This window comes from Rissa tridactyla, chromosome 5, assembly GCF_028500815.1.
Source record: "Rissa tridactyla isolate bRisTri1 chromosome 5, bRisTri1.patW.cur.20221130, whole genome shotgun sequence".
NCBI classification, from domain to species: Eukaryota; Metazoa; Chordata; class Aves; order Charadriiformes; family Laridae; genus Rissa; species Rissa tridactyla.
This window is the reverse complement of record NC_071470.1, coordinates 6,167,993-6,193,323: the sequence shown is the minus strand read 5'-3', so window position 1 is coordinate 6,193,323 and position 25,331 is coordinate 6,167,993. Positions and strand designations below refer to the sequence as shown.

The 25,331-nt window shown below is 40.1% G+C and overlaps 2 protein-coding genes across 5 annotated transcripts in view; one reads left to right on the top strand and one right to left on the bottom strand.

Moving 5' to 3' along the window:
* CFAP97 (cilia and flagella associated protein 97) overlaps positions 1 to 18,832 on the top strand; it is a 33,886-nt gene extending 15,054 nt beyond the window's left edge. For 2 of the 4 annotated variants that reach the window (XM_054203256.1, XM_054203254.1), the window contains exons 4-6: positions 7,327 to 7,589; positions 14,686 to 14,836; positions 15,536 to 17,718. In XM_054203256.1, the coding sequence (XP_054059231.1) occupies positions 7,327 to 7,589; positions 14,686 to 14,836; positions 15,536 to 15,663 (542 nt within the window). In that variant the 3' untranslated portion in view covers positions 15,664 to 17,718. Of the gene's footprint in view, positions 1 to 7,326; positions 7,590 to 14,685; positions 14,837 to 15,535; positions 17,719 to 17,779 lie in introns of those variants that run through there. The other 2 variants (XR_008466665.1, XM_054203255.1) reach the window with 2 other exon arrangements.
* Positions 18,833 to 22,183: 3,351 nt separating this feature from the next.
* On the bottom strand, positions 22,184 to 24,928 carry SLC25A4 (solute carrier family 25 member 4). Its single transcript, XM_054203257.1, has 4 exons — positions 24,734 to 24,928; positions 23,993 to 24,479; positions 23,312 to 23,452; positions 22,184 to 22,963 (listed from the first exon to the last, which is right to left on the bottom strand). Exons 1-4 carry the CDS (start codon positions 24,842 to 24,844, stop codon positions 22,806 to 22,808), a joined length of 897 nt encoding a protein of 298 aa, XP_054059232.1. The 5' UTR covers positions 24,845 to 24,928; the 3' UTR covers positions 22,184 to 22,805.
* Positions 24,929 to 25,331: the final 403 nt, after the last annotated feature.

Genomic DNA, 25,331 nt, shown 5'->3' with positions numbered 1-25,331 from the left:
CGGAGTTCAGGTGGAGGGAGCAGCTCCCTGCAGCACCCTCCCCAAGGAGTGGAGCCAGCCTCCCTCGCTCGTACTGAAGCCCTGCAGCTGCAGAGCCTGGAATGCTACAACCAGCCTGTGTCATGTTACAGTCTAGGTCTACCTGGACCATCTTATTCAAGTTACTGCACTTAGTGATGACTCTTATTCCTGCATCGTGCATGAAAATTCTTAGGTGTAGCTGTGAACTGCTGAATTGTTTCTCTTGCTAGTGTTTTTTACTTCTGTTCATGAAAATCACTTGCTATTTGGGTGACGTGCTTACTTAAAATGTATATAAATGCTAAACATATGAGGCTTGAATCCTCTCATTTTTAAGACATAAAGTCAATGTCTTTACATCATTTCATTGCAATGCTAAGACTGATGTCATATAGCTGTTGTCATTATGGTTTATAAGAACTATTGTAGCACTGTGGAGTCAGCCATGCTACATAGGAATCTAAATATCTTATCAGCGTGGCCAAGAACATAACTACTCACAATTTCAGTTACTCAAGGTTAGTAGGGTTTATATTTTACTGACCTCTCCTTGCCCTTTACCTCTCTTTTTTTTTTTTTTGCTATCTGCATGGAAAAAAATATAGGTGTGATTATAATTTTTCAGATAGAAATACAATTCTTCAGTTGCTCCATGATGTTATATAGATTTTTGTATGTAATTCTTTTGTGAGTCAATGCTGTTTCCACTTTGCTATAAACCTTAAAGATCTTTCAGAAAATTAAAATAACTAAGAGCAATATTCAAAACCCATAATAATAAATATCAGAGTTGTCTCCTCTGCTGTACTCTTGAGTAATCTGAACACAAAAAGAGAATTAAATATGCCAATGCAAAGAAATAGATTGTCAAAAATTGGATTTGGAAGTGCTTTCGTAAAGCTTCACATTAGAAAGGTAGGAATAAAAAATTTAGAAATTTTTCTGATGCTGTTTTGCTTGATCCTATGTCTTGATCCAACGGCCCATGTAATTTTAAGGAATTGAGGTTATGCAGTTAAGAGATGGGTTAAGCATACAAGTGTGAACTAAGCACTCACCCATTTCCATCCCATTATGCTACAGACTTGCTCTCTGTCTTTAGGCAAGTCTTTTGGTTTCTGTAGCTCACAGTAGAGAGTTCTGTAGTAAAAATGCTGTGTGTCTCTTTATCGGAATTTATGTTGGGTATCAATACACTAGTAATGGGATTGCACAAGGTATATAGAGTGCCACAGAATTTAGCACTTTGTTTTCTTCTCCGTAAAATGGGGTTGATACCTGCTTATTTTACACGAGTGTCTGTGAGAATTAGTCTGTAAATCCACGGCATTAGCTATTATTAACTTGAGGAGGTGGTGTGATGGGGTAAGTAGGACAATGGGCCACAGGCTGAAGACTTGAATTCCATCTTTGAAGCTCTCGCTGACCTATATGCTCTCTGATAAACCTTTGCTGCTTCTGTGCCTTAAACTTTCCGTTGTAAAATAGTCAGAGCTCACTTGTTGAAAAGCACTGTGATATAAATATCATTATTGTGAAAGTAAAAGCTCTGTGTTTCCGAATAAAAGCTATTGTAGAAAACTAAATAGCAGCTTCAGCTGAACATGTAGCAATTGCTTTAATTATTTTTTTTTTTATATAATTTGTCACTCAGGAAATAGATTAAGTTTTTTATAACTGAAACTTTCTCCTCAGGGATATGTTGTCTGTCTGCTTGTTCATGCTGAACTAGTATATTTGTAGAATAACTGTTAAACAATATCTAAATGTAAAGTAGACTCTTAAATATATACATAATACCCGAACTCTACAGCTGAACTAAATGTGCATAGCTTTTTCACTAAGTTTTGTTTAGTTTGTGTGTTCATAGTTTGGTCTGATTGTGTGTGTACGCATATACACATTCATCGTTTTCGCAGGTCTAGTAACTCATGTTAAGGTAGAAGAGCAATTATCAGCTTATTCTTATACGTAGAGTTTGAAAACAGTTTGAAAATCTTTAAGATTGGGAAGAAATCCAGACTTCCCCAACATCCGTAAGAAAATGTAATTTGGGGGGGAGGGAAAATTCTGCACCTGTAAGGTATCTGTTGTCTTTCTCATGACATCAAGAAATAACTTGCAGCCCTATTTAAGCATATTTAAATAGGGAAAATTTATACTTGAAAAGCACGTTCTCCCTTTCTTAAAAAACATCAAATAATGAAACTTCCAAAATCCTTTTTAAAGAGTTCTGTGACATGAAATAATGTATATTCTAGAAATATTTGTTTAGAGATACTACAGTGAAATGGTTTTAGATTGAAACTAGTAGACATTGATGAAGAACTGTGATTTAATCCTTTTGTATTTTTCAATTGTGTTACAGATGTAGTAGTAGAGCACTATACAACAAAACACCAAGCAAACTCAAAAGTGTAAGCACTGAAGCAATTTAATGCATTTTCCTCTACTGGGATTGCACCAGATACACTGAAACATGCATGATTTTAATTTTAGCCTTAATGGCATTAGGACAGCTGTATCATCCTGTCCTAATGCGTTCGACTTGCTAATTATCATTTGTATTTTATAGAAGGTTTGACCTTTCTCACTCCGCAAGGTCATTTCAATGCTTACAAAACTGAAAGCAATAAACAGCTTGTTTACTGTTTAAAAGAAAGTCAGGTGTCTCTCCATGGAAACCAGCTTTCATAGAAATCCTGTGAATACCAGAGAATTTTCTTTTCCTGCTTACCAGTAAATGAGAAGTAGAACTGCACGCTGTGCAAGTCTTTATGCAAATGGTGCTGCTCGTTTATCGCCCTCCCCCCAGTTACTGATTTATAAGAATGAAGTGGTAAGTAGGATTTAGCTGAATTACTACCCACCGATAGAGTATGAAGCTACAGGTAAATAATATTTAATAGTTCCAAGGCTTACAAACCCATTAGAACCTTAAATCATAACCTTAAACTGTAGCGTTGGCTCGTGTTGTCATTGGCCTCTGCAAAAATAGTCAGATAAACCATTCAAACACTTATGCTTTGTGATTAAAGAGTGTAGAAGCATTACTGAATAAATTGTTGAAATAACTTTGAAACTCAAATGTTGGAGTTAAATAACAGGAACTGTACCTGAAATATTTAGTAGCATTTAGAATAAATGCATTTACCTCTTCCAGGGGATCTTGATTCTTTTTTGTTTATTGATGGTGAATTGTCCCTGGTTTTGTAGGACAGGCAGACCTGCAGAACCTTTGCTCACTGCTTCCTTAGATTGCTACTGCGGTTTATTTGAGCATCGTTTAAGAAGCAGTGACTTCGTGGATGTCCCCTGCCTTCTGTTTGTTTTGTTAGGAGTAAGCACTTACCCTGTAATATTAGTGATCCTCTTTCAGTAAGAGACATGGTATGCATTCTGTTGCCTGTCTTTTTTCTACTAAACTTTAAACTCTCCTGTCGCACAGTTCCTAAGGAGATCAGTGTTGCATTTGCTGTGATCTAGAAAAGGTTATCCGTGCATAGGCTTCGGTCAGTTATGGCTTGTTTTGAAGTGGTGTTTGCAGCTTAAATTTTTCCTTAGCATAGATCTTAACTAACTAAAACACAACTCTTAATTTTTTAATTTATCAGCTTGAAGAGCAACAAACTAACTACTCTTAATGTGTCATCTGATCCAATGCCTTGGTGTATTGCAGCACTGTTGCTGCCAAGAGCTACTTCTGAAATTTCAAATGTGGTTCGTTCTTAGGTCCTACAGAAGGCTAACTATAAAAAGATCAATTGAGGAACTGAAGAAACCAGTGAGGAACTAGAGAGTTTTAGATTGATCTTTTCACCCCTTCCCCTTGAAGAAAACTTGCTGCTGCACATGTTGTATTGGGTCTGAATTTATGGTGCAAAATTTCTGTAATTCAACAACGTATCAAGAGACTAGTTACTGGGTTTCAGCAGTCTTTTGCTCAGGCTTCACTGAGTAACTTCACAGCAGCACCTTCATGGTGATCTTAACAATTCTTTCACTTTATTGATATGTTTGAGTTGTAATAAATTTGGTATTACCGCTGTTAGCGAGCCCTTAACCTCAAGAGTTGTCAGAAAGCTGTTGGCAGTAGTAAAGTCAGTTTCTATGCTAAGTAAGTATAAATAACAAATAGTAATGAGGCTAAGAATAAGCAGCGTACTGAAGAAAGTGGTCTGGAGTCTCTTTTCTGCCTGCCACAAGTGGGAAAGGCTGTCTTTGCGGTGAGGTGATAAAAGGTGTGGATGAGGCACTGTAGAAGGAAAATGTATTGAAAGCAAAAAGACTTATGAGAGGCTAAGGAAAGGAGGAAGAAAGAAGAGATGAATGAAGAAAGAAGAGTCTGTGTGTTGGGGGAGGGATGTGATTGAAGAAGCTGGAGGGTGCGAGTAAAGTTAGTAAAACTTTGTCATGCATTACTCAAAAGAGACGTAATTAGCTTGATGCTTATTTATCACAAAGCGTTTTTAATCTGTGTTTACTGGTTATAGTTCATAGCTGCATCGTAAGAATATACACTCTCCACCAAAATATAGCCAGCTACCTGACAGAGAATTAGAACAATCATGTACCAGTGAAGACATGAAACCTGTATTTCTAATTAAAAGTGTCCTCATTCAGAATGCCATTGCTTTAAATGGAATTTGACTAGTTCACACCTTCCACAGAAAGAAAAGAGCTGTTTGGAATTTGCACTGACAGTTACTCAGAAGCTTAAATGTCTCTTGTAAGAGACTGCATCACCAGTGGCATTGGTGCCACAAAGCTAGGTCACGACTTCAGCTGAACAACTGTTCTTTGCCACAACCTGGTTTCCACATGATGTGCAGCCTTGTTTAACCTGTGAGATGCTATGGATATAAGGCAAAAGATGAAATCATCTTTCGCAGCTTTGTAATAATACAGTTATCAATTATGTAATGTGATATATAATAAGTATGTTCTTCAGGTGGTTGTTCAAATTACTTTCTTACAGCTATATTCTGCAGTGCTGGTTTTGCATGTTCCCATAAGGACATATTTAATTATTTTTTTTTTACTGAGAAGTACACTGCAGATTGATGTTACCATGTGAATTGTGTGGCTCTAGTTATTTTCTGTGCATTTCTCTTTATCCCTTGTAGGTGGATCCAGATGAGTCTCATGCCAGGTTTGTCTCCTCAAATGGTGTTGATGACTGTTCTAGTTTTCCCTTGAGAATAACTTACTAAATTGTAAAGATGCCTTTCAAAACATGTATACTTTACTAACCTGTTGGTTGGTGCACTTGATCTGCGCTCATTTGCATTGTGTCTTGGTTTTGAGGCAATTTGCATCTTCTCTTGACAAATTAAAACAATACTTGCTAGTGTGGACAACCCCATGGTTAGAGCAGCCCAGGGGCAGTTCTTGCCTACATTGGCTACCGTACTGGTGGTGGAAGCTTACTAATTTCCAGAGGGATTTTGAAATTCGTGACCTGTTTGGATTTTGAGTTCTGGATGCTGTTCCTAAATTTCTCAAAGAGAGTAGCAATATTTGCTTGCATCAATTCGGGAATAAACTCAGTTGAGATACTGCAAGCAAGATTTCATTTCGTTTGTTTTGAAGTAAGAACACGCTCATCATTCTTTGAGGTTTTTAAACTATTACAGGCTGCCTCAGACGTTCCTCGACAAAAAAGAACGCTGATGTGAAGTGTTTGCTGAGGAAATATTACTGCATGCCAGGGTTTGGTTTTTTTTTTTCTTTCTGCTTTTATCAAAGCTGCTGCTTTGAATGCCTGTTTTGCTTGTGTGTGGCTTTTAAGGGTAAGAGTGAGGGGTGTCTTCTGGAGGCACTGTGATGTTGGAAGAACGTGGGGAATGGCTTGAGTGAGGCTTTCTTGCCTGTGTCTCAGCTCCAAAAATCTGTTTGATCTAACCTGTACCATAGATAATGCAATGGTTTGATGGGGTAATACCATGACAGCAAAGCTCTTAAACCAGTTGTCAGAAGATCTACTGCAGAGCTGGAAAAAGCAAAGGCTTAGAAATAGGTCAGTAGCAAACTCCAGTGGAACTATAATAAACATTGCTGACTCTGGCTGAGAGCGAAGTCTTCAAGTTGTTATCTTATCTTGCAATTATGCAAGTCTGTCTTGCTGTGTATTTTTAAGTGCTCATTCTTTGTTTTTTTTGTCTTGAAACCTCATATCCTGGTTTAATTTGTTGGGTTTTCTACTGTTTTAAATTGCCAGGCCCCAGCAATTTTTCTGCTATTCTATACACTCACTCATTTCTCTCCATCCATTACATTTAATTTTCATCTTTCCTGCACCAACATGATGTAGGATCACTTCAGGAGCAAAGGATCAACAAAATGACTTCAGGAAGTGCATTTTGAGTCTCTGAGTCACGCTTCCCCAGTGCCAATTTTCTGTCTGAAACATCATTTCTGTTCTGCCTCTCAGACGAGACAGATATTTTTAGATATTTTGGAGCAAAGTTTAAATCTCTTTCCTTGTGCAAACATCTAAATACTAATTTATGGTTTAATTTTTGGTTCCACAAGTTATTTCTAGTCATGGCTTCCTGAAGCTGTTTTCTATTGCATGGAAAACGTATCCGATGCTTATATTGGTGCCACAAATGATACCACTGTGATAATGATTATTTTCAATGTTGCTTCAGTGCTGAATAACGGTAGCCCTACTAGCATGCATATATATATAAAATTTCCTATGCTGATTGTTGGTACCGTAGTAACTACAGTAAAAGTGCTTGAGGATGGAAGTCTGAGCATATTGTGTCAAGGTAGAAGTTCGGCAAGGATACTAGTCATCGTAGAGAACAGGGGTAATCAGAGCCAAAGTGGGGATCAGGAATACCGACCGTGCAGAAGAAATGACATAAGTGCACATAAGGCTGATTTATATTCTGATTTCTAAGTAACAGAGATATAACACAAATGCTTACAGAGCGTCTGTGTGCATATTGCTGATTCTTTTGTATTGCTCAGTTGTTTGCTGCATCTCTCCTGTTCCTCTGGATTGCTGGTCATGGGGAGGAGGGGATTCGTTGTGAGAAGGAAGCAGATGGTTTTTAACTAAGGCCCAAATTAGACTTGACTCTTTGTGGTGAAACTTGTGTAAAATGAATTTACTGAGGACAATTGGCATCCTTGAAAAAATCTGAAATGCATAAATCTGGAATTCAGATGGGGGGAGAGGTGAAATGTACATTGTTTTTTCAGGTCTGTTAATAAATCCTAATAATAGAATGCAAGATTTGTATTTGGTTTGTTTTTCTAATCTGGGTATTTTACTTTTTTACCATTTTGAAGCTTTCCTACAGTTGGAGAAAAAAGAACAAAAACTAACCATTGATCAGCCATCTAAAGGAACAAGGAAAAATTATTCCTTCACAAATGAAGAAGTAAGACAGATTGATCGGGAAAACCAAAGGTTGCTAAAAGAACTGTCCAGACAGTCTGCGAAGCCAAGAAGAAGTACCACGTTGAAGAAGTCAGCTGTACCGCCTCCTAAATTGTACCACAGTGCCCTCAACAGGCAAAAGGAGCAGCAAAGAATTGAAAGAGAAAACCTGGTAAGTTTTGAGAATTGATTTGAATCAGTAAATTGAGGAGGACTATTTGTTGTCAGATGAACTGCTGCTAAAATCTGATAAGGGAGCACTTGGAGCTTTACTGCAGTAAGTCTGCAATGAATTTCCTTTACTATGCTGTTTGAATAATTGTTCATGTGGTTTGGGGGGGGGGGGGGGGATGATCCTTTTTTCAGATGAAAATAGATTTTTGGTTTATATGAGCTTGCTTTTCTTTAGTATCATTCAATTTAAGAGGAGCAACCATTATTGTTAACACGCTCATAACTCTGGATAGCAGTCTGACTCTATTCATCCTGCTTCATGCATCATGATTACTAGTCTCTCAAGAACGGCCTTGCAAAAAATAAAGCAATCAATCCGGCAGCATCAAACCCATTGTACTTGAAATGCAGAGGATACAATGTGAATGTCAGTTTTGGGTTTTGACTCATTTTATAGCTCTCCGTCTCTTTCAATATTTGTAGCTCTCTGCTTGTCACAATCTTTGAATGTAATGGCAATCACAATAACTTACTTTAGTGGAAAACAAATTCAGACTCGTTTATAAGGATATTGGTAAAGTTGTCAAATAATAAAAATAATACTGCTTTGAATAAGATATTTTTAGTGACTGAGCTGTAATACATGTAATGACACTTTCATATCTCCTATTTGTTCATTGGTGTGTTTGAAAAGGAGATAAAATATAGTTAAAGTATTTGGAAAATTTATTGTGGAAGTAATTTATTCACTGTTTTTCTTCTGTGTAAGTGTAGGTTGCAATTTCCTTTCATATAGATAGAGAGAGGTACAGATTCAACATGAAGACAGTGTAATCGACCTATTCAGGAAAATCCATTAAGCTTTAGTTCTTCCAGCTTTCAGACATCTAGATTGTTAAAACTTTTCAAAGTAGAAAACTTTCTCCCCAGCTCCACTAGGCTACGGTTGGCCAAAAGCACATTATACTTCACAACTGAAAGAATTTGGCATAAATACGTGTTATAGATGTCTGATACTTCTTATTGTCTGGGCAAGAAATGTTTTTAGGCTTCAGTGTTTTAGGTTGGTAGGAGAACTTTTATCATGTGTTGGGGGGTGGGGTGGTTGTTTTTAGTTTATTTAAAACGTTGAGAGCAGGACTTGTTCTTCCACATGAACCTTGATAATAAGAGTGTATTCTTAGGCTGTGGGAAGGAAGTGCTGTGTCCCTTACACTCTAATAGTAATATGTGGTACTACATAACAATAGGTGATTTACTGTAAATTAATGTATGTGATATTTTACAATACACTTCTGTTTACTCAAAGCCACAAACCTTTTCTTGTATGATGTATTGCAGTATTTTGTCCAAGAACGTCTTGCCTTTGTGACTTTTGGATTAAAAATTCAGCAAACCTAAAAACACGTAGTCATTTCACATGTTGCTGGCTTAGTACCTGGTAGAGATTAATGGTGGTTGCTTATAGTCCGAGAAATAATATCCTTCATTTACTTATTCACTTATGCTTTGGTTGCTGTTGTCAGCAACATGCGTGGACATGCTTGACATCAGAATCATTCCTTAGAATTTATGTGAGGACGTCATGCTATCTTAGACTATAAGAAAATTTGGTTTATTCTTTTCTCTAAACTCAGGATGATATATTCCGCTCTTTTTTTTTTTTTTTTTTTTGAAAGAGAGATTCAGCAATACAGCTCTTATGTTTTGTTTAACATTGCTATCCTTTTTCAGCAATTCTGTTTCCTTTTTTATTCTGCTTGAAGTGTATGGGCACCTAAAGCATCACACTTGTAACACGTTGATTTTTCTAGCGCTGCCTTTTGGGATTGCAAGTTTGACATGCTTTTCTCAGAGACTGGAAATGAAAAAGCTGCCCTACCCCGCCCATTGATGCGTGGTTTTTTTGCTTTGTATAGCTAAAAGTTTGTGCTTTATGAACTTGTTGCTTTCTTCTGGTCAGCAGCAGCTTTCTTCACCTTTGTAGACTAAAGAGCTGGAATTCTATGCAACTTCCTTATCAATCTTTCTTCTGTTACTTGGCAGGATTTTGGCCAAGGCCTCAAGGCCTGAGGTGCTGCATACAGGATATGTTGCTTGATACACCTGTGTGAAATGTTTGCTCGAGAAGGATGCAGGCTTTTGTAAATAATTCAAGGATAGAAATCTACAACAGTAGTCTGTGCAGGGGGTTAAAGAGTTTTGATGCAGAGATTTGGGGTTTTTTCCCCAGTTGGATTACAGCTTTTATAATTTCTTGTCTTGAGGTTAACACTTTGTCTAGGGAAAACTTTCACTTATTCAACTAGAACATTCTTGGAGTAATGCCTATATTTACTGTTATCAGAAAGACAGCTTGATTTCTGGTGCAGGTGTTTGGCATCAGAGGTGATGCAGGGGAAGTAGTTCAAATATTAGGAAATTAGAGAGGAATCTAAGCAGTTTGGTGCTCTCTAGATTTGTGAAAGGGTGCAAGGAGGTACGGGGAATATATGTTGCTCCCACAGACCCTGCTAGCAAGAGCTATGATGGAATAAAAAGGTGCATTGCTCTGAAGAACAGTGGTTATAAGGTAGTGATTAGCAATTTATGGAAAAAGCACAATTGGCAAATAGATCACTGTTAAAATTAATGTCAGAATTTTGTACTTGCTGCTTTTGACTGTGTGCTTCCATAAGTGGAACCTGCTTTTCATTGCTTATTTGAGCTAGCAAGACCACAGTGCGTCTCTTGCCGATAGAGGATGCTGCTGATTCAGAAAACATTCTATTCTTGTGTTTGAAGGTACTCTCAACCCTGTCTCCTCTCCAGTGGAAAGGGACATGAGTGCGACTGATGCATTACTTTTTGTTCCCATGTGTCCCATGACACATTGATCACTGTTTCTGCCAGTATAAATAAGATACTCAAGTTCACAGACTGGACACTACGCCATTTACACTTCTAATGGTTTATTGTGTGATGCAAAAATCTATACTGGTATATACAGGTAAGTATTTGGGGACCTCGAAATACAGTATTGCAGCCACCACACCCATTCTTCGGTCACTTCATCTAAACTTAGAAATAATTCATATCTCTGTTTTGTTTTTTCGTTGTTTTTTTTTCCACCATCTTTATTAATTTTGACAAGGAGTTAGGTGTTAGATGACCTTAGCGGGCTAAGCTGCTGTGTTCAGCCAAGTTCCTAAGGAACAAGTGACCTTTTGAGATCACACTGGAAGATCTCAGCAGGTCTGGGACAGCAGTTCTCAAATCTTAGATCAAGGGGGGTGAGGGTGTTCTCCTTTTCTGTGGATATTTGGTCTTCCCACACATCCCTGTGCATTCTTCCTACCCCACTGCACATGACACTCCATGTTGTTCATTCCTCCACCTCGTACTCCCCCAAAACGTACCCTAAGCCCCAACAGATCCAACTCTCATCCCAGTTCCAGTGTAGTCACCCTCCCACACAAATAAAATAAATCACTTACTAAGTTTCTCTGCAAGGGCTGTGTTTCTCTTTTCACCTACGTGGTGGCCTCTATCAGCACAAAGATGTAGAAGATGTAGCTGTTCCGTTTAAAAGTCATTTCTGTAGATTGAAGAACTGTAAGACTCTTGACGTTTAGAGTTTGTCAGGTTAGAGGTAATTGTGCAGCTGGCAGTTGAAGAAAATGATGAATACTTGTGAGAACAGAAAGCTGTCCTTGAATGCACTGTTATCTGCTTCCCCCTCCCCCACCTGAACTCTGCAAAGGGACAGTGTGGTCACTAACATCGGTGACATTAGAGGAGGCATAATATAAATAAATTTGAACAGCTGTCAAGACACACTAGTCAGCTGGTTAGGATTCAAAAGAGGTGAAACTGAAGCCTTCATGCATTTAAAAGGCAAAGTGAACCAAAAAAAAGTCACATTTTCTTACATTCTCTCTGAACTCAATTTAGAAGTGCTGCATTTTCAGTGGCTTTTTTCTTTCTTTTTCAACATAGCTGCAGAAAAGTGTGTACTGATTATTAATTTTTTTCCCTTTTCTGACAGAGAGCATTAGAATTAGCTTTAGTGCTCTCCTGATATGCCCAAAGTTGAATTATCAGCATTTATCTTGGTCCATTGTGTAGCAGCAATCTTTTGATACAGTGTTGGGTTCCTTTTTTCTCTGATTGTTAGCAATCTGACACTTCGTTCTGTCACTGACAATATGTATTTTAGTGTCTTTATAGACACCAATCTATGTCCAGATGCCTAAAGTTATAAAGGATTATCCTATTTCTAGAAGGCAGTCATGCAGGAACACCTTCTATGAAATTTTTCCTTTTTTTATTTTTAAATATTATTATTCTACTTTCACTGTATAACTCAGTATTATAATAAAGTAAAAGAAGATGGGGGAAATAAAAGCCTTGGGGAGGCTTCTGCCAAGCTGAGAGGTCATCAATGATATGACATTACATGTGTGTTGAGCCTGAATCAAGAGCTCTGAGGAGCTACAATGCAATTTAGAGCAATTAATGACATTCCTGTCGTTACTGTGTGTTACTCTTTCCTGTCCTTTTTGTGTTTGTTTTTTTTTTTAATTCCTTAAATCTGATTGGGCACTTATTTGGTTCCGAACACCTGGATTATGTTATGTGATCCCATTCTTTGGTCATTAAGATCAATGATGAAATTTCCGTTTACTTTAGTGGTGCAGGATTAAGGCTCCCAGAGATTTAGCACTTCAAAAGAACAAGGAAGGTGTGAGTGTTCTTCAGTCCATTTCTCGAAAGGAGGACATAATGAAAGAATTAGATTTATATGTATAATTGAAAAAGAATACTTGTTCAAGGTACTTGTGCTGTTGTAGAAGGTAGGTCCTTGGTTAAGGACCTCAAGATTGTAGGGTTGGTAATAAAAACATAAGAATGGGATTAGTTCCGGGTTACAGATTTAGGAGGTCAGGACTGCCATTTCAATGTGTCGATGAGTTCATTTCTGTATGCAGCAGGCTGTTCTCCAAACTGCAAAATTCACAACTGCAAATAGCGTGTAAGTTAACGTGCCCTTGGTACAATTCGCAGCAGAGGGCAAGGGAAGCACAGGAGCTATTCTCTCATTCTCTAGAAGAGCTTTTCTTAGAACACTTGTGCACCACAGAATCTATATCTGCTCTTTCCATAGCTCAGGGCTGTATCAAGTCCAGTGTTAACTGTTCAAAAAGTAATGTTTTAATACTGAGAGAGGTCTTTTGTTTTTTATTCTTTATTTGCTTTAGCAATGGGGACTTGATACTTGTCAAAATACAGGCATAAAAGCAAAAGCAGAGAATTGTATTTTAACTAGGATAAAGTGGGCATATATAAATACTGTATGTTCAAAATGAAGCCTGAAATTACTGCAGTGTTAAGGTATGCGAATTCTATGAGGCTGTTACAGTTGGAGTGAAGACTTGAAACATGCTCGAGACTCAGAGGAAAGTCACTTCTATAATTTACCCGATCCATTTGTGGTGGAACTGGATGTATCGAGAGCTATTTTTAATATTGAAGATAAATAAGTGGTCTCTGCAAGTCTAAACGTACGTAGTTGTGTTAGGAGATGCGGATGAAGTTGTGAGTAAAATGTTGGATGTAGCATTTAGAGACAAGTCTACCATTTCATGTTCTGCAACTGGCTTTAGTGAAGAGCTATTTCTAGCTGAAGTCCTTCCTTTGACTTTTGCTTACTTAGGTATTTCCACTTGACCATGAACTGACTGGCACTTGATGCAGGCACTTGTGACATATTCTGTCTGAGCCAAAACCCCTTGTCCTTTCTCCCTTGTGCACTCTGTGCAGGTTTCCAGTGCCCGTGCATGAACTACCAAGAGTTTGTAGATTCCTATTATAGCTAGACAATGGCAACTGACATCCTATGAATACTATACTATTTCCAAAGTCACTTTCTGTAAATTTTTTTGTTCTTCTTTAAAAAAAAATAATCAGGACCTGATTCAGAGTGGGGAAGAATGATTGTTTCATACAAAGTGCAGTTTAATGGCTATACAGGCAGATTCTTGACTTCTGTAAGTTGCAAACAAGTCTCTAAGGTACATATAAGTATGCATCTAGACAATACATCATTAAGAGGTATTTTTAGTATTTTGGAGGCTTGTGTAATCACAGTTAGCATTGCCTCTCGTTGATAGGATGCCTGTCATAATACTGACAAGGAATGGTTTTGTCATTGCCAAATGTGTGTAGGCCATCAAATGAATTGAAATTAGTTAGCAGGGGGAATGTATAGATCTATGCAAGGCAAGCACTGGAGGCGAAATATATGAAAAATGTGCAGTTGTTGATTGGAAGTTGTATGTAGCTGGGTCTTCCTAATTGGTCCTGCCACCAGGTTCTTTTTTTAGGTTATGGAAATTTCTTAATCCTTTTTCAAGTAGAAGTAGTTACGCAGAATAGCAATCTGTCCATGTCTCACAAATACTATGTAAGTAGCTGTTCCAATTTAATGCTTGCTGCATGATTGCCAGGGTTAATTTCAACAAGAGGAAATGAAGTCTATAGCAATGATTTCAACTGGAATCTCTTAAAACTACATTATGGATAAAGTAAATAGTGTCTGGTGGATGTTTGTGCTTTCCTTTTGATGTTACTTTCACAGAATTGAGGTCAGTATTTCTCTCTGGGGATCCTGTAGGGCAATATAAAATTATCTAAGTAAGTTTGCAAAGATTTAAAAAAAAAAAAGCTTCTCATCCTTCCAGAAAATCAGAAGAGAGGAGTAACGAAAGGTAGGATTAGAAGAACGCAGCCGATTTTCTCACCACCTCTTCTATCGCCAAACAGATGTGTTGTTTCAAGTATAGAGAACTGTGGGGTACTAAAGATGTACTCAGCATCGAATTGATGATATGTAAGGGGTACTTACTATTTGTGTCGTCTTCTAACACTGAGAAAATAATTGAATGTGAGCAGAACAGCCTGTGCTGGTCACCAACGGAGGAGCTTGTGTTGTACAATGCTAAAAATTTGGGTGGTTTTTTGCCGTTCAAATAAAAATCACTTTCTGAATATTTGTTTTGTAGCTTCTTGTTCATCCTTTCTTTTTCTTGATGATATTTTTCTTTGATATTAAGGCTTTCCTGAAAAGACTGGAAGCAGTGAAACCAACACCTGGTATGAGGCGTTCTGAACAACTGATGGACTATCAGCGCCAGATGAGTTATCTAAATTCATCACCAGCTGTAAGAAGAGGAAAATCTGCTTTCAGCCAGCTTAGTCCTTCCAGTAAGTACTTTGAAGTTGCGGATTCTTGCATTTCTTTGCATGCGTTTATCTTTCTATAATTCAGAATTGTGAAGCACTTACAGCTAAGAATAGCAAGTAAGTTTCGTTCTCTGTCTTCTTTAGATTGATCACTTATCACACAGAAATCAATAAAGTGATTTTTTTTTACCTTAACCAAAAGTATGATGACCGCATGTTTACTTACCATCCTAAATTTCTAATAAACTATCTTGTCAATCATCTTTTCAAGACGGTCAAAAAAATCACTGTTGTAAAGAAATATTTCTCATTTTGCCAGTACCCTTTATTGAAAGGAAAAGGGCCGGGGGCGGGAAGCACAACACAAGACCCCCAAAGAAGCTTCAAATTCTCATGCAGAAAGTGTAAATCTACTGACAGTAGCCTTGTTTCTCTTGGAAATTGTGTGTGCAGTATTTGGAAGTGGATCATACGTCCCCATAGATCCATATATGTCGGGTTAAAGAACCACAGCACTATGGCGTAGGCTTGAATTCTTTGTCCTGAGCATTTACAAACAACTCGTAACACTTTGGGGTTGTATTCAACTTCCTGTGACTTGGTGGGTTTTTTTCTGGGAACTGTGGTAGTGAGTGTTGCAGTACTAATATGCTGTGAAGTTTTCTGTTGTACCGAGCGTAAGCATTCTCGTTCTTTTTTTGTCTGTGTGTATTTTAACAGGAGGCACTTCAAGAGCATCCGCTGTACCAAGTACGATGAGCCAGAGGAACGAAAAACCCGTGTCTGATTCAGCCAGCGGGGCATTACAGAGACCTAAACCCACTAATGTTCGTGCTGCTTGGTTATAAGTGTGGTGTTTGCCTCGCATTCTGAGATGATCCTCAGACTTCTACTTTTAGTGCTTTTGTAAATTCTATGTGCAAAAAATATTTTATGCATTGTTCAGTGATTAAGATGCATTGCATATGATATAATTGCTTATAAAATGGTTTTGAGGGAACACTTTTACTTCAGTCAGTGTTTTCCATGACAGGAGGAACTTAAGAAAGAGAAGGAAATATTTAAACGGACAAGTTTAAATAGAAATCATTAATTATTATTTTATTCTCAAACCGTAAGTGGAATTTGTATACATAACGTGGAAGGACAGAGTTGCTGCACTATAGGCACAAGATGTAAAGATGATCTTGAAAACAATAATACTTAAAAAGGTGGCATTAAACTAAAAAGCATATGCTTAATTCCAAGATTGTCCTTGTTTTTCATCCTGGCTTTAGGAAGGCCTTCTGAACTTGGTGGGTCATGTTCTTATGACTGAAAGAATCTCCTTTTTTCAGCAGCACGAAGGGGTGAAAAGCACTTTGCGTATTCCTGCATGGGTAGCTAGAATACCAAGGCTGCAGAAGATGTTACTCTGCCACTCTTGCGCTCCAGGTGTTGAACACTTGTTTTGTACTCAAGGCTGCATCTCTTCCAGATTTAAAAGCATTTTGGAAGTTGTATTGGGACCTTTGTGTAGGAAAGAAGAATCCGATGCTATTTGAACGAGAGTAAAGACTGAAGTGAACAACAGTCTCAGATTCACTCTAAACAAGAGTAAGTTTTAATTACTTCTCGAGCTAGAGAATATTAAGCAAAGGGAATATTTTATGGCCCTGCTTTTGCAGATCCTTGCCCTTCTCGGTGGGGAGATATAAACTTGAGCTGCAGGGAAGTTGAACATCTGTTTTTGAGAGCAACTACTAACAGGATTAAAAAAAAAAAAGAGAGAAAACAGAAAATCTTGTTTTGCTGCTTAACCTATTAACAAATACCAGATATTTGTAGTAATGTCAAATAAGCTTCAGTAGCAACATCCCATTTACACGGGGAGCAAAATTTAATGGAATTGGTAATTGCAAATAGTAAGTGGTATGCTTTATTTCTATACATAAAGGCAAACTTTCAGTGAGCTTATTTTGTAGGACTGTAGTCTTATAAAGAGCATAAATTGTGATGCCACTATCCATGGATATTGCAGGAACCCTGCTTGCTTCCCCAGCTTCTTCCCGGGAGTGATACAGGAAATCTCTGTGTATTATGCATAACGAAAATATAAAAAAAGCTGTGTTCAGTACTGCTGGGTCTTAGCCCTATGAAAAGGAAAGTTTATTATTCTTTGCGCGTGCTTGCATGGGGGCGTAGGCTTTCAGGTATTCTGCATTGTAACAAACTCTTTACTTGGTCCTGTGTGGTAGTTTGGCAGAGCTTCTGCACCTGGTGACCTGTGGATCAAATTCAGCTGTTTGACAATGTTTGAACTTTAAACTTTAAGCAGCATTGTGGCAAACAGATTTTTATTGCAAATATTATTCATTGATAGGGACTGTATGGAATTTTTTGCATAGTGCTGCTGTATTTATTTGTACTATTGTGCTAACTAAAATTATTCACTATTTAAAGATTTTTGTCCTTGAATGTGAATATCAGGGTCACAGTTTAAATACTTTTGAATGTTTGTATTTTTTTTTTGTGAAGGAGTTCACAAAATGGATTACTTCTAATCGCTTCATCTTATTTTATTAAACTTTGTTATGGAGGAATGTCAATTTTGTATGTCATTTTTGTAAATCATAAGAAATAAAATATTTAATGTGAATTGTTTGTCATTGCAGTGGCTTCTTTCAGAATATTATAACTGGTATTAAAGTGCAAAGGAGGTCATGGGAGAAGTGTTTTGTGCTACATGTCGTGGAGGAAAATGCAAAGAATTAGTTTATTCATTGATACCCTTTACCTGTTTAGTGACTCTGGTGTGGGTTTTTTAAAATAAGCCATATTGACATGTCTTCATTAAGTTAGATAATCTCATCAAGATTTTTATAGCAAAAAATCATGTTTCTAATAGGCTTGTATTTTGTATTTTTTGTAAGCTGCCACTTTATGTTCTCTTCTACTTTTTTTTTTTTTTTCCCCCCTCTCCAGAAGATCTCTTTGAAAGAAAAGCGCAAGCCGCTCTGTTTCCTCCTTAAAGTGAACTGCCACGCTGGTTTGACGCACGGTTTCAGGTAGGAGCCAGTCTCTCCGCTGAAGCGACAGGATTGCCAGTTTGGGTGACAGCACTGGCATTATTGATCTCACCACTGTGAGAAATGGACTGTGGTGCCTCTGTCATGTTTTTGTTCTGGAAGTGTCTCTTTCTCGTTGTGGGCTCCGTTTCTTCCAGGGCAGAGTTCTGCTGTGTAGTCTTTATACAATACTGAAGGTCTTAAAGACGGGCCTAGTTCAGATCATTGACTATATGAGAAGAACAGGGAGTGATGATACACCCCTGTCTGGACAGGTGACATGCGAGGGGCATTTTTCCAAGCAGACCATTCATCAGATTGTTTGCAGTCTTTAGTGAAGATCCTGAGGCATCTCTGCTGTCATCCTGCTGCCCAGATGAGGGTTTGTCTGATTGTTCTAAATAAAATGGCTGGCTGGATTTACTCGTTTTCCGTGATGTCTGTGGACTTTACATTGGACTGTATTTTCCTGATTGCCATCTAATGAGTTTCAGGGTAAACCTCTGTTAGAACCCTGAGACGCTCTGTTCTAACACATCACCAATTATGTTTTTGTCCCAGTGCTTTTCCTTGTTCTTCATGGTCAACAGACAAAACTAACTTCCTGCCTTCCCAACCTGGGCAGCTCACGGAGTCATCTGGCAGATGAGAGCTTGTGGCTTTCCCTGGAGCACAGTCTGCACATCAGTGTGATGGAGATGACAGCAATGACTTGCATCAAGCCTTCTGGCTGTGCAGTCATGACAGTCATATGCAGGTGATGATGAATACACAGCGATAAATCAACAAGACAAATGGTGAGGCAGAAGAAAAGGTACCCAAGTGGTGTATCTTATGAACCCAGTACACCGAGTACATCTTTGTGGTGTTTACCTGCTGAAAAGCTTGAGCAAAATAGTGGATGAACCATGTCATTGTCGCCTGATGACTGAGGAAATACAGAGCTGCATATGGAACCATCTTCCAGGACTGAGATTATGTTGAGGTCATCCTGTTTCAGATTTTGGCAGGGATTGCTAATGCCTGTGATACAAATCTGATTTGTCTTCAGGATGCATAGTTCTAATGCCTTGGTCAAGAAAACTTTGCTAAGTGTTTCTTGGTAACTCTCCTCTTGGCCAAGAGGAGACAGGATTTCTCAACACTGATCCTTGTAGCTGTCACATGCGGTTTCAGGACCACCTGTGTTACTCACTACAGAGTCCTAAAATGTTCTCCATGATTTTTGTTCTTGGTTCTGATTGTTTGCAAAAATCATAATTCTCTCCACTATATTATCTGTGGTCAGAGCTTGGAACAAAAATAACAGGTCTCAGTTCTCTCCGCACAGGGGCTCTTGGGACTAGAACATGCTATTGAGAGATTTTTCTGGTTTAAAGTGAGAGGGACTTCACAGGGGGAACACAGGTGGCTGAGATTTGCCTCCTGGGGCATGATACTTCTTTCCCTGACATCCTAGGTTGGCTCGTGGGACTCTCCCATCTCCAGCTGAGATAATCCAACAACAGTGACTGTGGCATCCCTGCAGATGGAGTGTTCTTTTGGGTTTTCAACAACTTAGCAAGGTTTTTTGCTTTTGCTATGCTTCTCACCATGTCTTAAGCTCTTCCCTGTGGCTTTTAAAGAACTGATGGCTGCTTCTCCCATGACAGTGTAGAGCAGAGAGTGGAGGTAGGAAAGTTTTGGCCTGCTGTCATAGATTCTCTCCCTCCTGCTCTCTGCAGTAGGCTACGCTCTGGAGAGACAGGTTTATCTTTCAGACCCACCTGAAGTTCCTAACTTCGTCTCACCCAAAAGATCAGTGTACCTCAGTCCCCTCCCTTCCAGAGCTGGGCAGTACAGGATATGCTGCGTGGTAGGTGGGCTTTGTCTTTCTATATTAGTAGGATATATTACCAAGCGGGCATGTTTCCCAGTGTTCAAGTGTAAGATATAAGGGAATAACGGGTTTGCCGCAGGCCTTACACGTGCATAGTCTGTCTGTGACTAACGTATGAAAAGGTGCAAAAGGATTGGGGCAGTGGGATGAATTCTCTGTGACAACCAGGGTTCACTTAATGGGAGTTCAGAGAGCAATTGGAGACTCTCTGCAAAGTCGTCCGTTTTCCAGCTTTGCAGACCTGATGGCTGGATGTTAGGTTACGCTTTCAGCAGTTGTTACACTGAGTGCCACGGATGCAGTGCAAGGCTGCTTTCAGGTGACTAGTTATTTCATTGAGTTTCAAACTCTCACCCCAAGTATCTTTATGGAGAGCATTGCCTGGAATCTGCCACAGGGTGTGCATATGCATATGCATGTTCAAGCAGAAAGAAGGAGCTATTTACCTGTAAGTGTTTTCCATATGTATTATTTCACGTATTGTCTCTTCCCCCAGTGAAATTTTCCTGCAGTGATGCTCCTCACTCTTTGTAATAGGCTTTACTCCTTTGGTTTTTGCCCCCCCCCCCCCCCGCTTTTTTTTTTAAGGAATACAGTAACTTCTTTCATATACACTCATTTGAGGCTTCTTTTTCTTCCTCTTAATTCTCTTATTGCTCACTCACACACACATTTCCCCCCAAGGTTTGGTACCTCTGCAACAACCTGTCATTATCTCTGGTATCTTTGTAGCTGACTTAGATCTTCCCTAGAACACCCCAGTGCCATCTGCAACCTCATCAGTGATGTAAATGTTTAATGAATAGTTGCAGTGTGTTAACAGGCTTCTGGTAAGGAACCGTTAGGAATGCGTGGAGGAAGGAGAAAAGGAAGAGAAAGGGCAGAAGCAGGCAGGTAAAGCTGCAGTAAGCACTTTGTAAAAACAGTACAAGGATTTTCTTTACAAACTTATAGGTTGCAACCCTGGTTATTTATTACTGGGAAGGAAACAGACCAGGTGTCTAATGTGACTGTGAAAAAAGGGAGATGAAATGGTAAGGCCAGGTTGAAAGAGACACTGTCTTCATGAGGCAAAAAATAACTAAATTTAGGTAACTTAAAAATAGGCTATCACTTTTGGAACAATATTTTCCCAGTAGTAGCTTGTACCTGCCTTCACGGAGGGAGTGGAGCTGCTGGTCTGAATCTCTAGCAGACACAGAGCCCATTGCACTAAGTGACAGAGAGCCAGGACTACCTGTGTCTGACAACAAATGAATTTCAAACATAGGGAAGTGATAACTGAAAGCTAAAGCACAGTTATGATTTACTGCTACTCACAAATTTGGTTAATCCAGAGCTCTCATCTGCATACTCAATTATAAAAATCATAGACTAAATGTGCTCCTGGACCATAAGAGTAACTGGATAGTTCTGCGATAGTCACATGCAGTGTTAACCAAGGTAGTGTACACAAATACATTCTTTTTTGGAAGACTTGTTCCATTTATACTCCAGAGTAATCTGCTTTCACACAAGCAATGCTGTGAGACTGGGTGTCAGGGAACAGCAGCTACAGCAGTGACACTACCTGCAAGAATGTCCCACCTCAGGCAGTGATATCCCCTTCCCTGGAGCTACAGTGTTCATTCATCAGTCCTATTAGCCCAGGCATTGCCTATTCTGCAGTTTATATTCAACACGGAAGTTGTCAGCCGTGTAGTTAACTAAGCAGCCTTTTACCTTCCTTATGTTTCCACAGGGTTTCTTTTCACCCTAGGGCACTAGATATCATGGGCATTCCAGGTGTTTCATCAAAACTCCATATGAAGTAGTAAAAGATGCAGCTGAAATAAATTATTTGAGTATTACTTGCGTAGTCTTACCCCTGTTCCTAGGTGGATACATACACATTTGTTTGTATGTGGCCTAACTGAACTACTGAAATGGACACAACTCACCTTCCCTCCTTTGCCTAGTTAGAGAGCGTATTCTTCAGTGAGTTCACAACCACGCAGCATTTAAAGCTTAAAAACTCTGTATTGAGCATGTTCTGATCTCACTGGTAATTAATAGCTCAAGTTAATAATGGTGTAGTTGGCACTAGTTATTAAAATAACTCAGAAGTATTCTATTTTAGAAGACTTTTTCAAGTAAAATAAGCAGCAATGACTCCACTATCAAATGAGAACACTTACTGCAAAGTTAAGGGTAATATAAATTAATTACCAAAGCAGGTAAGACTATAGGGTAGTTCATCTGGAAGACAACTGGCTGCAGTACCCTCAAGTTGGATGCACTTGGCTTTGCTCTTGTAGAATTATCAACAACCCCTCCACCTACTGAAAGCTCTGCTGAAAATCTTTCAAGAGGCTTAGATTGTTCCAGGATGCTGATTAGCACATCACTTTAAAGGACATGTACATGTCATGTGTTCAGTGTACTGAAAACACCAGGAAAGAGTTCATTAATATATTAATTTATTTCACCATTTTAGTTCAATTGAACATCAGAGCAGACAACTTTTTGCTTTGTGAAGATACAGGGAATTAACCACATGACTACATAATTTATCTGTGAAAAGGCTATAGTTAGGAACTCAGCCTGATGCTTTGGTATAATTTATGTTTTCAGACATTCTTTTTACTTAATATCTTAAAAAAATACAGCTTTAGAAGAAAACATGATTTTAATTCATGTTATAAAAGTCATCATGTTGTTGGGTAACTAGAGACAGCACTTAGTACAACAGGTACTTCTGAAAATCTCATTCTATTAAGATTTCACAGTATTGAACTAAGGTAAAGACCACGTAAGTCTTGTCTCTAGACAAAATGTATTACCTGAAATTTGAAGTATAATATATACACAGGTTCCAATACAAACGTTGGAGAAACTTTCATACAAAATGTAACTGTGATGCAGTGGACAATTTTTAAATTAATGCATCCTCATCTCAACCTGATACGTTACTCAAATTTTATTCTGTTTCCCTAGGAAATATTTTGTTGTCCATCACATCACAATAGCACATTTTTAAAAAAAGTTGATTGAGAACAATTGAACTACATTATGATGTTACATTTTAGACATATTTCTTGATTTCATCATAAAGTACTAATACAAAAGCTCCGCCCATGCCTCTCAACACATTCGACCAGGCACCTTTGAAGAACGCTTTGCCTCCTTCGTCTTTAGCTATCTTCTTCCAGCAATCAATTGTGCCCTTGTACATAATATCAGCTGTGGAAACACACATACAGGTCAGAAGGCTTGAAATCATACTGTGAGTCTGTTTCAACTTTCATGTATTTTAAACCAACACAGAATAAGCAAACTATAGCCAAGAACTTAAGTAATCAATTCATCAAAAGTAATTTTAATTCTCTACATGGAAATTAAAACAAATCAACTCAGCCTCTTAAGTGAACATGACAGAAATAACCTGCAATTTGTTCCTTTGGTTTTTTTAAGAATTTCAATAAGGTCATTAGTTTTCCGTAAGACAAAAAAATACCCAGCATCTCCCATTGTATCTCAATGAAAAGAAACTTTCTGCTGCCAGAACACCATAGGAGCACTTATTCTTACCTCCCTTCCGGCCAGACTGCATCATCATCCTACGTCGCACAGTATCAAAAGGGTAAGAAACCAGCCCTGCTACTGCTGTGACAGTCTGGGCAATCATCCAGCTCACTACGATATGCACGTTCTTTGGATCAGGCAACATACCTGTCATCAAGAACAAATGAGCAGAGTCAGTACAGAAGGAAAGGGTTGTGGGGAAGATGGCTGTGGAAGGAACAATCACCCACCAACTGCAGGAGTCACTCAATCAAGCCTACAACTTCTCCCTTCATCTGTATTTAACTATTAACAGGTACTATGAGCAAAACAAAAGTTTATAGGTCTGTTGGATTTTGGGATCTAAGCCCTCTTCATGCTCCCTGACCAAAAGGTCTCTCCTGCATAACCCTCCCAGGCTTGTGTCAGTGCTGCAATGAGCTTGTATGCAACTAGCATACAAGCCTTAAGGCAGAGAAAGATTAACTGGAAAGTGCCTGAGAACACACCGCAAACCCAAAGCTTCTGCTCAGAGCAGCAAGTTGAGGGAGGCAGGAACACATTTCAGAAACACCTGTTCATATTCCAGCATTAGCACCCTCAACTGGTGCTGAGCCAAACCCTGCTTGTCCTTGTACCCCCAAGTGCCCTGGAGTGCCTTTCCTGGATGTCTCTTCCCTCACAGTCACTTCTCCATGCACTTCTTACCCTTGGCTGTGTCGTAAACCCCAAAATAGGCTGCTCTGTAGATGATGATGCCCTGGACAGACACACTGAATCCTTGGTACAGGCCCTTCAAGCCATCAGACTTGAAGATCTTGACAATGCAGTCGCCCAGCCCTGTGAACTCCCTCTCACTGGCTCCTTTGCCCACATCAGCCGCCAGCCGGGTCCTGGCGAAATCCAGTGGGTAGACGAAGCAGAGGGAGGTGGCTCCAGCAGCGCCCCCAGACGCCAGGTTCCCCGCAAAGTAGCGCCAGAACTGCTTGTGCCTGTCCACTCCCCCCAAGAAGATCTGCTTGTACTTGTCCTTGAAGGCGAAGTTGAGGGCCTGGGTGGGGAAGTACCGGATGACGTTGGCCAGGTTGCCTCTCCAGAAGGAGATGATGCCTTGCTCCTTGGGGATGCGGACTATGCAGTCGATGATGCCCTTGTACTGCTTCTCGGCCGTGATCTGTTTGCTGGCATGCTGGACCTGTGGGGAGGAGAAGGAGGACGGGTGGAAGGGTCGAGAGTAGGACCCTGCCGGGGTGACCCTGCCTGCTGAAGGGCAGGGACCGGACCAGGCCTGGCCCGGCTCCCGCTCCCCCGAGGGGGTGCTGAAGGGCCCGGGTAACCGGAGCCGGCCGAGCTCCTTCCCATATTTAGTCAGACCGGCCGCCTGTGGCAGAGCCTCACCGGGCTCCCCCCCGCCGCCGTCCCCCCCCCGGGCGCCCGCCGCCTCCTCACCTGCAGCAGCAACTTCACTCTCTCGATGGGGGCGACAGCCGTCTTGGAGATGGCGGCAGCGATCCCACCGGCCAAAAAGTCCTTGAGGAAGCTGAGCGCTTGGTCACCCATGCTGGTAGCCGGTCCGACACTCCCTGCCCGGAGAGAGCCAACGAGCCCCGCACCTCCCCACCCGGCCGCCCCCGCGCACCGCCGGCCAAATGGCCCCCCGGCCCCGCGCCGCCCTTCTTATACCCCGCGGCCTCTCGCGATAGGAGGAGGCGTCCCCCAGGGGCACGGGCATTGGCTGGGACCCCCCCAGGGCCCACCCCCGGCGGGGGGCGCGGGGCAGCGCCGCCATCTTGCCCTGTGGAGGGAGCGCGAGGGCCACTGGGTTCCGGACGTTTAAAGGGCAAATTAAAGTTATCTGGTCGCTGCCGAGGAACGCTATGTCAGAGCATGTGCCTGCTGTATTAATAGCTCTTGGGAGGCACAGGAGGGGACTGAGAAAGCTGGCAGGAGTACCTCAGGCCGCATTAACTGTTTCGTGCAGGCTGGAGGCTGGCGTGGGGGCTGAAAGCTTGCCCAGAGAGGGGCCTGGCTGTGGCAACCCGTCAGT

Bases quoted from the DNA above. Each gene is read 5' to 3' on its own strand.
- SLC25A4 (XM_054203257.1), bottom strand. From the start codon at position 24,844: ATGGGTGACCAAGCGCTCAGCTTCCTCAAGGACTTTTTGGCCGGTGGG. The intron at 24,480-24,733 runs GTGAGGAGGCGG...TCCTCCCCACAG, and splicing joins GAGTGAAGTTGCTGCTGCAG to GTCCAGCATGCCAGCAAACA. The intron at 22,964-23,311 runs GTAAGAATAAGT...GTGTTTCCACAG, and splicing joins GCAGTCTGGCCGGAAGGGAG to CTGATATTATGTACAAGGGC.